We start from the raw sequence: 15061 nt of genomic DNA, 5'->3' as shown, positions 1-15061 counted from the left end.
CCCCTGACCATCGGGATCTCCTTCTCCCGGCGGGGCGGTCTGTTACGTTTCGCCTACGACGCGCGGTATAGCCGGCGCGGATGCAACGGACGCCGGGGCTTCGTTCAAAGTGGCGGTCATTTTGGGCCCGTTCAGTGCTGCCGTAACGCCTCCCGCCAAGCGCGTTCAGGCAGGTTTCAATGCCACGTGTCGTCGTGTGTGCGTGTGTGTGTGTGCATGTTGGTGCCCACGCTTGTCAAAGCGCGGCAGCCGGGGAGAGGAGCTCCCCAACTGGGAGGCGAGGAGGTCTGACCGGCGCCGGCCCGGCGGACGCGTCACTTCACGTCTCAACATGTCCGTGCGTCGCCGTCTCGTGCGACTCATCCCGAGCCGTTCCTTCTTGCCCTCGACTCCGAGGGTATAAAAACAGCTGCCCCGGACGCCAAAGAGAGACTTCGATTTCTTCCTTCGAGTAACGTGGTCGCCCTGACCGGCTGCTCTTTTGCGATGCCAGAATAAACAAGTTGTTCTGTTGGCAGTCGACTCATCCTTTGCCGGGACCTTCGGATGTTTCCAGCTGTGCCCCAGGCCGCCAGGCCAACGCTACCCTTGGGGCTTGCAACCCATTTGCAACACCCTTCATGCGAGAGGATCAGAGAGCAGCTTTTCTTTTGACCTGTGCGCGACCCTCCTAGCACTGTGCTCCATTTTGTTCAGGAGGTGACAAGCATAGAGCGCGCCCTGGAGCAGAGGAGCGCGCATTAATTACAGCCATCCGGCGCATATAACCGCGATGGACGGCAACATGCCGCTGCCCGGCATGGAGAATGACGCCTTGTCAGGAGCACCATGCGCGACGTGCCAAAGAAGCTTCGCCCTCTCAAGCAGCACCCGGGAGTCGGGGAGCAATCTCGGATGTCTTTCGTGACGAATAGGGCCGAGCGAGCAGCTACTGCGGTCTCCCCATCCGCCGCCTGCAGCGTATGTCATGACGTACAGCTAAGCGCTGCACAGCTTTGCTCCAGCACCACCGGCGTTTTACTACCCTGCTCCTCCAACATCGTATCAACGATTACCGACTTCTCCTGCCCTGCATGATATCTCTGGCGCATGCCCACCAGTCATGAAAGACAACGTTTGGCGCACGTCAGCAGCCGGCCCCTGTGCTTCCACTACGGTGACGACGGCCACATACTGTGTCACTGCTCGTATCGCCGGATGGGCCTGTTCGGGTTTTCAGAAGACGCACCCCGCCCGCGCTACGGCGAGCGAACCCACGACAGCGACCGGTACATGACAGCCAACGTCACCCGTGCACCCTCGCCACAACGCGAGTCCAAGTCGGCGTCGTACCGTCGGTGTCCTTCTCCAGGTCACCAGTCATTCTTACGGCAGTCATCTAGTCCGCGCCGCGAAAACTGAGGATGGCGACTTCTGGGGCAGGGCCGCCGTCCCGCCGCATTTCGAACATCCCCAACTCTCCGACTTCACCATTCTTCAACCCGCCCTTCCACCCCAAGCACTGACCATGCACCTTCCGACGCCCAGAGCAGCCTCTGCCCGACGCCCGCTTTCCACGAACACCACCACCGTCAAGACGAACTCTTCACGAATCACGTTACAGAAAGTGAACTCGTTTCCACCGAGATACGAGTCGCTGCTGACAACCACCATGTGGCTGCCCTCATAGATGCCCTAGCCGATTTCTCCGTTATGAGTCGTGCTCTTACACTCTCTCGATAAATGCCCGGACACCTTGACAAGGAACACAAATGCGGACAGCTGGCGGCCACGAGGTGATGCTGCTCTTCGTCTGCACCCCTAGGATATAGGTTTGCGGTATCATCTTCACTGGCTGCATCGCTGTGTTGCCTTAGCGCCCCAAGGACCTGATCCTCGGTCTCAATTGTTTTCGCGAAAACGATGCTTTCATCCACCTCCGCGAACTCATGATAAATTCTCTACTCCGTCTGCTCTAGTCAACGGCAGTGAGCAGGGCCGGCCACTTCTGCGCGCGTCAGACAATCTCTTCACTCTACCACTGCTTTCAAGCATGTTTTTTTTATGGTGCAGTGCAAAAACCCAAATACCGCCATTTGGTTTCATTGTTTCGTCTTCTTAATTTGAACATTTTTTCCTCATTATGAGGGTTTTAAATTGGGCTACTTGGTAGTTAATATGGTCAACATAATGAAGTGCAAGTAGTTTTTTCCGCACCAAGAAAACTAAAAGGAATGTGCGCGATGGTAAATGAAGAAACCAGCCTTGGAGAAGAGGATTCTTGTGGCGTCAGGCACACAACCAGGTTCGTCGAGTGCTGTGAAGGAGTGGTTTACAAGATACCGCTATCTTGCGGCTGAGCATATGTGGGCTAGATGGGCTGATGTTTAAATGAAAGACTCAGAGAGCATAGTCGCAGCTGCTGGCAGATTAACTCACATGGAAATCTGGTGGCACATTGCGCCAGATGTGATAGCTGCAGACACCACTTCCAACAGACTACAGTTGTGCTGAAATCCTGAGATAAGACAACCAGGGAGCTGTGGGAAGCCTACTGCTTGAATCAGGAAAAGAAGGGACGCGTGTTAGTGACCCTTCAGCTTTGCTTGCCAAAAAGGAAAAGCGATTCTTGGACATGTGATACCAAACATAAACCGATCAGCTAGGACAAAGTCTTTCTGATGCTTGACGATACGATAGCAAAGTTGCTGGTTTAAATGTGCTTTTATGTTTCGACATGTTAAGCTTATATATGTGTGCACACCGCAATAAACCTTAGTTGATAGTTTGCACACCAGTGTTTGTGTCCTCCCTGTGTTCTCCCACGTCAGTCTAAATGCGCAATTATGTTTGACCATATTTTCTTCGTTGGGGTTTCACGACCACAAGATTTCTTTAAGGCCCGAAATATGTTCATTGCTTGCGACCATAAAAACTCTTCAAAGAAGCCGCTAAAAAATGCATGGTTCACCGCAATGCTCTTTTAGTTTTACGAATAAAAAATTTAGAAGGTTGCATTTTGTAGGCCAAAAAAATTGAATGATATGCTACAATTTTCGAACTTTTTTTCCATGTTTCTGCAGACTCTTTATTTTAAGCAACATTTTGTACTTATAAGGCGGAAAAACAACTGAAATTATAATCCCACGTGTAGCGCACTACCTGCATGCGTCTTCAATGAGGCAGTTGGAGTGCACTATGCCCAGCATGAACCATGGGCTACGGATGCGTTTTTAAATCCTTAAAATACGTTCGCGTCAACTTGTAGGAGATACCCGAAGGAGCATGTTGCACTCACTAATGGTAAAAACTTTCATGAGGGGTCTGGTGCTTAAGGCTAAATGTGAAGGCTTCATTGAGCCGCGGACAGTTATATAAAATCGAGATAACTGTTACTTCTTTCCCAGGCTATGGTAACAATCTGTAAGGGCAAATTAAGGGGGCAGGAAGGTCCTCTAAAAAAATTCTTAATAAATTAACAAGTTCTCTGTCCATCCAGCAGTCTGACACAGCGTTCGTCTTCGGTTACCGAAACTGCGAGTTTTAGCGTTCTTGAGTCCAGCTTAAAGATGGAGCAGGGACTCTCAGAGTGAGTTAATTTAAAATAATTGATGTTTATATATAAAAAAAACAAAAAGAGGGGGTCATAGTGGAGCGTATGTTACCTCTTGTGCGCCCAACACTACTTCCAAGGCCCCTTGAAATGAATCAAGGGAATAGCCCTGGGTTGTGCTTCTTCAAAATGAGCGGAATATTTCTCATATATTTATTTTTATTTGCACATTCACATGTGCAATGTCTTGAGGTCAGACGCCTCCTTTATAATAATGTAAATTAAATATTTCAAAGGTAGTGATAAAAAGTTGGGCTCCGATCTCCCATAAACTTTTAATTTGTTTCCATGCTCGCTAAAATTTATTTTTAGACATCAAACTCGTTCCAAGTTGCTACTTGATTAATTTTACATGTAACATATGCTGCTTTTCGATCGATGCACTTCTAATTCCTTAAAATGATGAAAACTACCTTGCGGTGGCAAAGAAGCGTCCCTGTCTCCCCGAAAGAAAAAACTTCAAGCGCAAAATTTCAACAACCGACAGCAGTTCAAAAACTGAAGGAAAGCAATGTGGTTGGCGTTAGTTGAGAATAGCCTCTAAATCAGCAGTTACACGTGTTAGCGTGCCCTAAGTACTTAAGGATTGTCTTCGCGCTTCTCTAAAACAAACCGTTTTGATTAGGTGTACTCCGGCTAGCCGCCTAATTATCCGAATGAAAGCATTCGAGCACCTGGCGTATATCCGAGAAAGAGCACAATAGAACCCTCTATGCTGAACTGACCACCTGTAAACAGCGGTAAAATAACAGGCCCATGCAACAAGCGCCATGAGCTAACCGAAGACTTTGGCCGCTTCGGGCACTGACGGCGCCAACATTTAAAGCTCCTATATTCGCTGCAGTGCTGACGATAGGACCCCATTTGCACTCGCCGAATCCTAGCGTTATATGTTCTGAACATGGTAACGCAATTGAAACGTCAGCTACAGAGTCTTGTACTTTCAGAGGTTTGCTCCAGCGTAACTGTACTTCTTGCAGGCTACATGCATTTTGGAGCCAACATATTGCCCATGGTGCAAACGCGCTTGTTACTCGCTGACAGTGGTTATAGCCAGAACATGTCTTTTCCGGGCTTCAGAATATGAGCTTGTATCTAGCAGGATTAAAGCACAAGTTGTTGCACGTGAATGGTACGTGATCAGAGGGCGCTTAGTGTTGTTACAATACACCGTTTTGACCTTTGAATGTACACGCTTTGCATGGTGCATGGCGCCTGCAGCCGTACTATGCCTGATGTGGAGCAGCAGCCAACCACACGAATTTTCTGCAAGAGGCTTTGCGAGAATGTGGTTCAACTGAGAAAGCCTTCTCTGTCCACAGCGGTGCAGTTGCTACCGAACCGAAGCCTTCGTTTTTCTCCCGGTTCTTTGGGAAGAAGCAGGCAGGTGCACCCCCTCCAGCCCCACAGGGACGTCCTCCGGTGGCCGGTCCCCCAATCACAGCGTGAGTAGTTGGAAGTAACTTCATGCGACATGATATATGATGCCAAGTTATCGGGTTGCTGTACGCGTATCGGATCTGTGTCTTACACCAATCAAACCTTGCACGTGATGCACTACAGATTAAGCGGTAGGCTCGCAGCGTTGCTGATTTGTCGTGTTGTTTTGTAGCGTGAGTTACACTGGCCGAGGTTGAGCAGTTTCGCGTGGCTCCTGGAGAGCCATGCAGCGCATGCGCGAGGAACAGTGACGTCACACGGCGCACAGCTGGCGCCGGAGCCGCTGGCGCCGCGCGTGCGCGCTCGCCTCGCCGGTCATCAAAGAGTGCGTCATAGCCGCAGCAGACGCACTGGCGCCGGCGCGTGCCCAGCTGTGCGCCTCCGTTGCGCAATAGCCAAGTCTTACGCTGCGCCGGAGCCGCTTGATAGCGCCTCTCATTTCGTGCGCATGCGCAGAGGCATCAGTGGGGGTATACATGTAGCTGGGCGTTTGCCAGTGTGGTATAGCCTTGGAGAAGGAGAGCGAAATTGCTGCTGTTGTTGTTGTTGTTAGCCTATCAAAAGATGGCACATACCCCAAAAAAAAAGACAACAGACACAATCACGTAACACAGGCACGCGGGTGTCTGCTGTCTATCAGGTGTGATTACGAATCTTGTATAAATGTGGTTTTCCTTGCAGTAAACCTCAGCTGAAGTTTCCCGTTTTGTATTTTGCTTTCTTCTCTTTGTCGCTCGTCGTTTTGCGCGGTTGCAATATGCATTCTATTGTTAACGACGAACTAGCTCGCCTTTGCCTGTTGCATGTCAAGAAATGAATGCCCACTTCAATCGCGCTTTCAAATTCAGGCCCTTCGTGTCTTTCGACCTTCTAATGTCACGTGACCTTCTGGCGTCATCACAACCTGGCCACTGGGTTGTAAGAAAAGTGACCACTGTGGCAAGTGGCAGTAAAATTAATGATTGGTCCCGAGAAGTTGCCCAAGAGGAGCAACCAAGGTCGCACAAGCCCTAGCGATGCCAGCACCTTTCGTCGCAGGGCAATCGCTTTAACGCTGCATCACTTCGCCAGGACAGGTATATCAGGACTACCAGGGATCTAAAATAAAAAGTGGAGAATGACCAATTCGGCATATATGGTCACTAGCCCACTATTTCTATCGCGTCGTTTCTTAATTTAATGCGAAGCGTAAGTGTCGCCTCCAATTCGCTTTCTTGGGGGAAATAAGTTTGGTGATCTCGCAATCTTGAAATTTCTTTCAGGCTACAGCCCTCTCTCGTGCCGGTGTTAAATTTTTACCCCTGGGGACAGTCTGGCGACCTCCTTTCTTCCCCATACTGTGCCAAAAGAGCAAAGTATAGTAAAGCTGTATCTTACCAGTGCTTACCTACGGGCCAGGAACGTGGAGGCTAACCAAAAGGGTTCAGCTCAAGTTATAGACAACGCAGCGAGCTATGGAAAGAAAAATGCTAGGTGTAACGTTGAGAGACCGGAAGCGAGCAGAGTTGGTGAAATAACAAACGCGGGTTACAGACCTCCTAGTCGAAATCAATAGGAAGAAATGTGTTTGGGCAGGGCATGTAATGCGGAGGCAAGATAACCGCTGGTCCTTAAAGGTAACGGAGTGGACTCTAAGGGAAGGAAAGCGTAGCAGGGGGCGGCAGAAAGTTAGATGGGAGGATGAGAAGGAGAAGTTTGGGGGATACGGTGGCCGCTGCTGACAAAGGACAGGGTTAATTGGAGAGGCCTTTGCCCTGCAGCGGGCGTAGTCAGGCTGATTGTGGCCACCTTCTCTCCCAGCGCCGCAACACAGGAAAAGAGCCGCATGACCGCAGCCAGCAGCTTCAAGGGCATTGACTTGGACATACCGGACGAGCTCGGTTCGACGCGCCTGTCGCGCGCTGCACCGCTCGACAAGAAGACGGACAGCGGACAGTCTTCGGGCGTCAGGTGCGCACCGTATGCGGGTGCAATGTGTTTTTCACTCCCCTCCGCGGGTATGTTCCGGGCTGCTCCTAAATGAAACGGAAAAAACTTTCTTCTCAACAATATGGTATATTACTTCGAATAAGTGGAGTGCTCGTGCCGAATGCGCCTGGTTAAATTATTCAGTCGTTCAAGCTCATTTTGTTGGTAACTTAATTTATCAATTAAATTCTTGTTATCCAGTTCTGTTATCTCCTCTCAGATAAGCGCTTTCCTGCTGTTTTTCCACTATCTGGCGTATGAGTTTTCAATTCATTGTATTATCAAGCACTCAATGGAAAATGGGAGATTTTGTCTAGGTTGGTCATTTGGAATTTTGTTTCAGGCAGCAGTTTTTAACATCCACATATAAAGGTGTGAGCCTTGGACCGGATTATTTTGTGAGCGCCTGGATTTTTTCGGTGACACATCACTGAGGCTAGGGTAGATAAAAATTCTACGGCAGTCGTTCGCTTGCGATGCTAAATTAACTGAGGAAGCGCAATCCTCAGCGCCACTGCCCGCTTTTTTACGTCTTCTTAGTGTACTGCGCAGCGATAAGTAGCCGAAGATAGCGCATAGAATGCTGGACTTGGTAGAACGACATGAAACAATAAATTTGACAAAGCGTTGCTCGCCGCCTTCTCGATCTTTGTGTCTCGCTTTATTGTGTGCCATGTTTCATAACGTTCATGATGGCCTGGCGGCGTGGAGAAACGCGTCGCCATTTTTACCTTGAAAACATCGTTACGAGTACAAAACTGCTTATGGAGTATAGTATTTTCACGACCAGGGGCAGGGGCTTTGGTTTCTGTGCCTACATGAATAGGACGAGAGGCTTCAAAGGGGAAAATTCCACGAGTTGAAAAACTAGGACCGAATTTTTGAAATAAGCAGATAAAGCCAGTAAAATCGTTTTGCACTGGCAATTTAAATGGTGGCCTAATCGCCGAATAAAGCGGCGTCGGCGTTAAAGTTTCTCTGCAGTGCACAGCGACGGGCAGAGGCCCTGATATAGACGTCACGTACGACGGCACTGCGTTTCCAGCGAAGAAATGGTTGTTTCTTAGAATAAAAGCGTCATCGAAAGCGAAGCCCACAAAGCATTGTTTGTCGGCATCGGATGACGCACAGCAGCACGCACGCGCAGGCAGTGGACGTATGAAATTTGGGTGACAATGACGTCACTACTGTTTTCCACGTATTCTACATAGAAAGCAGTGAGGAGAGGCGTGAACATCCTCGCGGTTTCAACCAACAAGTGCGTGAGCATTTCAAGTGCTAATAAAAAATACTTTGCGCCTTATCTAGAAGCTTCATAGATTCGAATTCATTATTAGCCTCGAATTCTCAGCAAACTATTTCAGCTTCCTTTTAAAGCGCGGTGGATGCGAAATTGAAAAACGCGTAACTGCTATTGGCTGCTACGAGATTGTTTGATTCAAAACGTACTCTTCCTTTGTTTATCAAAAAGAAAAACAAATATAACAAAGGCTCTGCCTGAGCAACTGGGGCAGCGTGTCATACTAGCACCGCAGCGTACAATGCACGCTGTCTCAGAGCCCTGAGCCGGCATATCTGGATGATGCAGTGCAGAGCCCTAAGGCTGGCTATCCAGTACACCGGGTTGAGAGTGAACAAAAGAACGGCAATCCCAAGTGATAGGCGAAAGGGCTTCGATAAGTCATTGCTGGGTACAAGTTACGGAGTCATGTAACTTAAGTTAGGCTTCATTCCCAACTTTTTATTGCATACTTTTCGCTGCCTTTCTATTGCGTTCACTAAAAAACAGATGGTGCGTTTTTTGCCCGTGTGTTTTCAAGTGCTGTCATAAATATAACTTCATAGGCGAGAACATCCTCATGCAATAGTCGTACTACGACAACACCTTTGGAGACCTCTGCAATGGGATATTTTTTTTTTTAGCGTTAGGTCTATTTCATCTGTCTGGAATCGGCTTTAAGTTCTGCAAATCCCTTCTGGTCCGGGTTCCCTCTCTTTGGCATTTAAGTTTTTGTTATCTTTAGAAGATATCAATAAAATGTAAAAAGGGGCAGATAGTGCTACCATCCCGTGATCTAGACGCTGCTCTAGATGCGTGCATCCAGATGCGGCTGACCAATGAGCGACATCTGTGCCAGGCTCGGCTGGTAGTGGGCACACTTTTCGGGCTGAGAAATTAACTAAGAAGAATATCTTCCTGCCACTTTTTAGAGCCAGAAGGCGCCGAAAATTTTGAGAGTTATCAGAGTTTAAAGACAGTATTATGGAGGATGCTGCGCTGTAAGTACGATCTAAACTTTTTGCTCATCGAACGCGAAAGGAGATGCAATTACAAATCCAGCCACATGGGTTTATTTTGTTTCTTACTAAAATTAACCGTATGAGAAAGAAGACAAACTAACTCATCTTTTTAGCCCTAATTAAGAACCTAATATTATTTAACGGAAAATAAAAATGGAGCCAAGTTACCCATCCTGCATTTTATTATTGCCAGCTGAAACGATGAAAAACTCTATGCAACGTCTATGGCAGTAAGCTTACGATGGCAGTAAGCGCTTTTTTTTAAAAAAAGCGCTATGCTATGTTGGCAACGCTCCCTCCTTGCGTACGGAAAAGCTACGCATGCTAAACTTCTGACATAACATACGCAACGTGAGCGTAGGCAACGCCTTGACCAGGAAAAAACATATTACCGCGCACTGCGAGGCTGCTTGCTCTTCCCCAGCCAATGCTACGCTTGCGAAGGTCTCCTTAGGTCTGCAAAATATGTCTCTTTGTTCATGAAAAACTCTATTTTGCTGAGTCATAATAAAAGGAAACCTGTACTGGTCTACTGATCAGATTTATGCTACCTTGAGTTACCATATTAATCTTGTGTCGCCATCATCGCGCATGCCTTAGGTTTGCTGTCGACGATGGGGTATTCAATTTTTTCTTCTCACAGCCTTCTTGTTTTGCTGTCACTAAATTTATTGAACATCTTCCTGTAGCTTTCGCAATGCCAATAGGTAGAAGAGTAGAGCGACATTGGTAAACAAAGTTGTCGGCTGATTTTCAATATTTCCTTCTTCAAGCACACGTGTCATTACAAGGGGTCCCCTTACTTATTACTGAGCATTATATGACAAACTGTGTGGCACGACGCTTTCGTTGCAGTGGTGGCGGCCGCAAAGGTTCTGGAGGAAGTGCTGGAGGTACGTCAAAGCGTTTATCAGACAGCAATCCATAAGTATGAAACCAAATTCACAGATGTAGCACCTTGATAAAATATACAGCGGCTCCTCTTTGTCAATTCTGTAACAGGACTTCGACAACATTGTAAATGATTTCTGAAGATGCTTGCTTATAGATGCCGAATGAAAGGCGGGTTAGGTTACTCGAGAGTAGACTTTTTCTTTCAAGATGCAAAATGAAGTGGAAGGTGCTTCCTGCTTACCCATCTAGGCTTTGGCCTCTTTCGGCAAGTGAAGCACTGTCCTGTGCAATTTTGTTGAGACTGTGAATTTAGTTTTTCTGTTTTTGTGCAATGTGTAGCCGATAAATAAATTTAGCCGCGATATTTATCACATCTATTTCATGACAACAGTTCAAATTTCTTTACAGGATTTTTATGACAGAAGAAAAAAATGACTATATTTCTCTGAATTAGATTAAACTGTGGTCGTGACATATTAAGTTTTTCCTGCTTAAGAATTAGCTTTTTGAAGATCTGAAACGTTTTCGAGCCGTCTATTTTGTACGGTACCATCTTACTCCAACCTTCAGTTAGCATCTATGCATGATTACCTCACTCCTATGAAGGTTACAAATATATATTGTAAAACGAAATTCTTTCTAGCTTTAAATAAGAATAAACGACGAAATGTATACATGTGCTTTGCCGTGATAGCATCGCTAAGTTCCAATCTTCCCTTTTTAGGAAAGATAATAAAGAAAATAAGGCGCCTGAGCGGATTGAGAAAGGACTTTAGACAAGTGAACCGTCTCTAAAGAAACGGTGTATTTAGCAGCCTCTGTATCGAGGCTTTTTTGTATCATCGTTATAATTTAGTATTTCATAGCGCAACACATGCAAGGAAGCTCATTCTATCTGCGTTTTTTTTGGTATGTGTCACTTGTGTTCCGCTATGAAGTAGTCTCTCCTTAAACATAGGTCTTTAAAACTCACATAAACAGCAGCAAAAAACCATGCGTGCGCAAGAGTTCTATTGAAAACGAATATACGCAATGCTACAATGACACTCACTGCTATGAAAACGAAGATTTAAAATAGGATTAAGAGGTGCCACAAGGGCCCGCTTTAATGCAGCGCAAATTAGCCGAATGGGGACCACTGATAGTTTAACCATGCACCCCCCACGCCCGCGTCCACTGAGAGGGTCCACTTCAAGTTCTGCGCGGGCACGACTTGTTTTATTGGATCGCGGCGCCCCAAGGCGCGTAGGTGAAGTTTCTTGGCTCGCCGCCCAGCGTATCACAATTACTCTGGGCGGCGCTGGAGCGCGAGACCACTTTTTTTTTATTTACGACGTACCACTGTGTCATCAGCGAAGAAACTGCGACAGCAACTCTATTTGTCGTGGAAAACAACCCCGCATAATTATACAAGGATGAAAGGAGAATGCGCAGGAAACACGCCTTATTTAATACGTTTTGTGGGAAGCCTGCAGTTGTGTTACAAGCGGGATCAGCCAATACGGACGCTATAGAAGGCAGAGGAGACCACAGCACAGTGCCTCCTCACCTTGCACTGCATTTGGGTGAGGGGTCATGTAGTAAACGATGTTCTCTACAAACCGCCATGAGCTTAGCCTTCGTTACTCTGCTCCTTCTTCCTCAAGGACCGTTCAGGATGACTTCGGACCGTATGCGCTGTGATCTCTTCTCACGTCCTCATTCTCTTAAGTTGTTACAGAATGTACGCCGGTCTGGACAGGACATTATGCGTCATTCCGTTCCCGAAACATCATTCACCTCGGTAGTTCTGCGGTGCTGCGGGTGTGAATTTGGTATTTTTTGTTGAGACTTAGCCATCCTTAATACGCTTGCAAGTTACACTATTCTGATTTCTCTTAATAAATCTGTCGCACCAATATTCACTGGGCCCTGATAGGTTAATGGAAGCTGTAACTTATACAATCCAACACAAAACCGCCAAATGCAATGCCTACCTTGTCGAATAGAAATATATTCTTCACATCGACCACACAACGTTTCACGTGACGGCTCCAGCTATCGAGCCCCACTCTATATATGAGTTGTCTCGGTGAAGAACCAAATCCCGTTCGTAGTGGCCCCTAAAAACACACGCAAAATACAGTAATCTCCTTGTACGGCTGTTTTGCAGTGCACAAGAAAAAAAGCTCCTATAGCTCGAAATTTATCCGGAGCCTCCGATACGCCACTGGTCAGACTCTAGGTGCAGCTTCAGGACTTTAAACGCCTCGTTCCAAAGCAGGTAGTTCAATCACCGGCTTTAGGGCAACTCTTTAGTTACGATTAGAGTTTAATAAATGTGTGTGATACGGTAAAGTACTGTACGGTATGTTAAGATGTAATGTATGATATGGTACGGGTACGGTATGGTGTGGTGGTATGGTACTTTTGGTGTAATATGGTATGATATGGCGTGGTATGGTATGGTATGGTATGGCATAGTATGGTATCGTACGGTGCGGTATGCTCTGGTATTCGTTCAGATCACCTGGGGGTCTTACGTGCACAGTGCACCGAAATACAGTTAGAGCAGGTGAGGAAGTTAGCGGTGGTCAGGTGATCTCAACGGACGCAGTAAGGGCTAACTGCAGGTCCGCACTGGCAGAGAAGATTTGATGCAGTGGGCGTAAAGTTGTGCTGAGACTCTTAACAGCGCTACTTAGTTACTGATTTCCGGCATCTTGTATAGCGCCGCAAGACAGGGTCCGGCGAGTAACCATAGAATCCACGCTGGACTTGCAACTGAAACTTTTCTGTGCAAGGAAGTATTTACACAGATTTTATATCTGTTCTGTCGCCGCTGGTGCCACCTATCAGCTGCAGTCTCCTCATCTGATGGTAAATAAAGGTAATGAAATGAATGAAAGGCATGTGACCAAAAACAAACAAGTTTCACTCGAGAACATTAGTAACACTGGTAAAACGAGAACACTGGATACAAGTTGACATCTGACATGAAAGATGGCGAGAAGACAAAAACTTTAGTGCCTGCTCAAGAGACAACCGCGCAAAACCATCAAGTTCCACAAGTGTTTCGTTTATAAGATCACCTTGCCTAGCGGAAAAAGCTATTTGGGACAAACCTATGCATACCCCACCGAAAGACTAAATGAGCACCAGGCAGAGGTTTCGGCCGTTATTATAGAAAGAAGACCATTATGAGCAGTGGCCTTCCAAACCAGTAGGCAGAGCTGAAAGTAAAAAAAGGGCAGCAATTTGAAAGATTTCTAGTAAACAAGGCGTGGCAACTTATAGATTAGGAAATATATATCCTGCAGCCATCTCTCATGAAACAGGTTACCTAATTTCGACTGTCGATTTCTATCAGTCTACCTCATGTTCAAGTGTCATACTTGTTCCATCCGATCACCTACATTTTTCATCTTATGATGCGACTGCAGTTCATAGGTAACACGGGCGGCACAAGAAAACAAAATAATATTTGTGAAAATAACCAGCGTCCCGTAGTAAAATTCATGTCAAAGCCTACCCTGTTTCCTCCTAACTCTTGCCCTCGTCTTTTACTGTAAGTTAAGATGCCTAAAAAAACGAATCTGATCATGGTCACGACATCGCAGAGCACGCCAGCGCCTTTGCCTTTCGCCTCCATCAATAACACCGCCGCGGCCTTGATGTTGTCATTGTGCTGATGCCGGGACCAGGGTCCATCATCTTTCAAACCCTTGCCAGTACTAAACTAGCCGCGACTAGTTGTCACTGTGGTATAGAACAGTGTCCTAAGGGGCTACGGCATTCTGATGCTACACACTGAGTGGTCGTTTCAATCCTGGTTGCGAAGGCTGCAACTAGTATGTAGGAAGAGCAAATGTACTCGCATAGTGGGAATGCAGGGAACGTTTGAGAACCGAGCTATTTTTCGATATTAGCCATGTTTTAAAATGATTGCTTTACGTTAAAGACTACACGCTCCTAAATTTGTTGCAAGTATATGTCTTTTAATTCATACGTTGGACATTTTATTGCATGGATGACCACGAGATATGCGTCCACGACCGCAAATTAATTTATATCTGAATTACTTCTGTCGCGCTATTTCGCTTGAGGCACGGAAAAACTGCAATATGGACGCTGATAAGTATCTTTAACTCATTAAAGCACTTAATACAGCCTGCCTCAAGAGCTGGAATCGCAACAAGAAACGTATCAGCAGTTATGTTGTGTTTTTCTTTTTGTCTCACATAACCGAAAGTTCAACCACACGTCATAGCCATCGTTCTGCTGATGAATCTGAAAAATCTTGACGAAAATTCAATAATACATTATTTTTTGGTCGTAGGCGTATACTTCGGGGTGCTCCATTTTCAGCAACGTCTAAAGTTTCATTTGAAATAAGAAAGCCTAGAAGTAAAATCTGGTGTCTATATTCTTTTACCAACCTGTTCGCCACTAAACTGAACCAACTCTAATTAAGCGCGAGGGAAGTCCATAGGAAGAAAATAAATTTCTGCATTTAAGTCAGTTCATCATAAAGAGCAGCAGGAGCAGCAAAACTATGTTCAAAGAAAGACGAGCACGCTCCGGTGGACCTGCATGTAACAATGTTCTGCACTCGCTTCAGCTGCCCACTTGCTTGCAAACTTGCTGATCTGATACGCCCGCCTTAGTCTCGCCGCGTCTCGTTAACGTTTGCTTCTTCAGAATCCACGCTGGCACCATGAGTGGCTATCTCTTTGAGCTATCCACATTGCATACACGGTCGAAGTCAAATTCGTCTTCTTGGTCTGTATTTGTGTAGAGAAAACCCGTCTTCGGTATTTTTTATTTTATTTCTATTCCGGAAACTTTTCCTCGTAGGCCTTCTAAGAGCCTCCACTACGTAGTTCC

General features: G+C 46.5%; 1 protein-coding gene across 1 annotated transcript in view; it reads left to right on the top strand.

Moving 5' to 3' along the window:
* LOC144098089 (uncharacterized) overlaps positions 1–14827 on the top strand; it is a 51860-nt gene extending 37033 nt beyond the window's left edge. Inside the window, exons 7-10 of the mRNA XM_077630641.1 lie at positions 4915–5037; positions 6833–6982; positions 10157–10194; positions 14796–14827. Of these exons, the coding sequence (XP_077486767.1) occupies positions 4915–5037; positions 6833–6982; positions 10157–10194; positions 14796–14827 (343 nt within the window). The remainder of the gene's footprint in view (positions 1–4914; positions 5038–6832; positions 6983–10156; positions 10195–14795) is intronic.
* Positions 14828–15061: the final 234 nt, after the last annotated feature.

This window comes from Amblyomma americanum, chromosome 7 (assembly GCF_052857255.1).
Source record: "Amblyomma americanum isolate KBUSLIRL-KWMA chromosome 7, ASM5285725v1, whole genome shotgun sequence".
Classification (NCBI taxonomy): Eukaryota; Metazoa; Arthropoda; class Arachnida; order Ixodida; family Ixodidae; genus Amblyomma; species Amblyomma americanum.
Note: the sequence above shows the minus strand (reverse complement) of the source record. Positions and strands in the feature narration are given on the sequence as shown.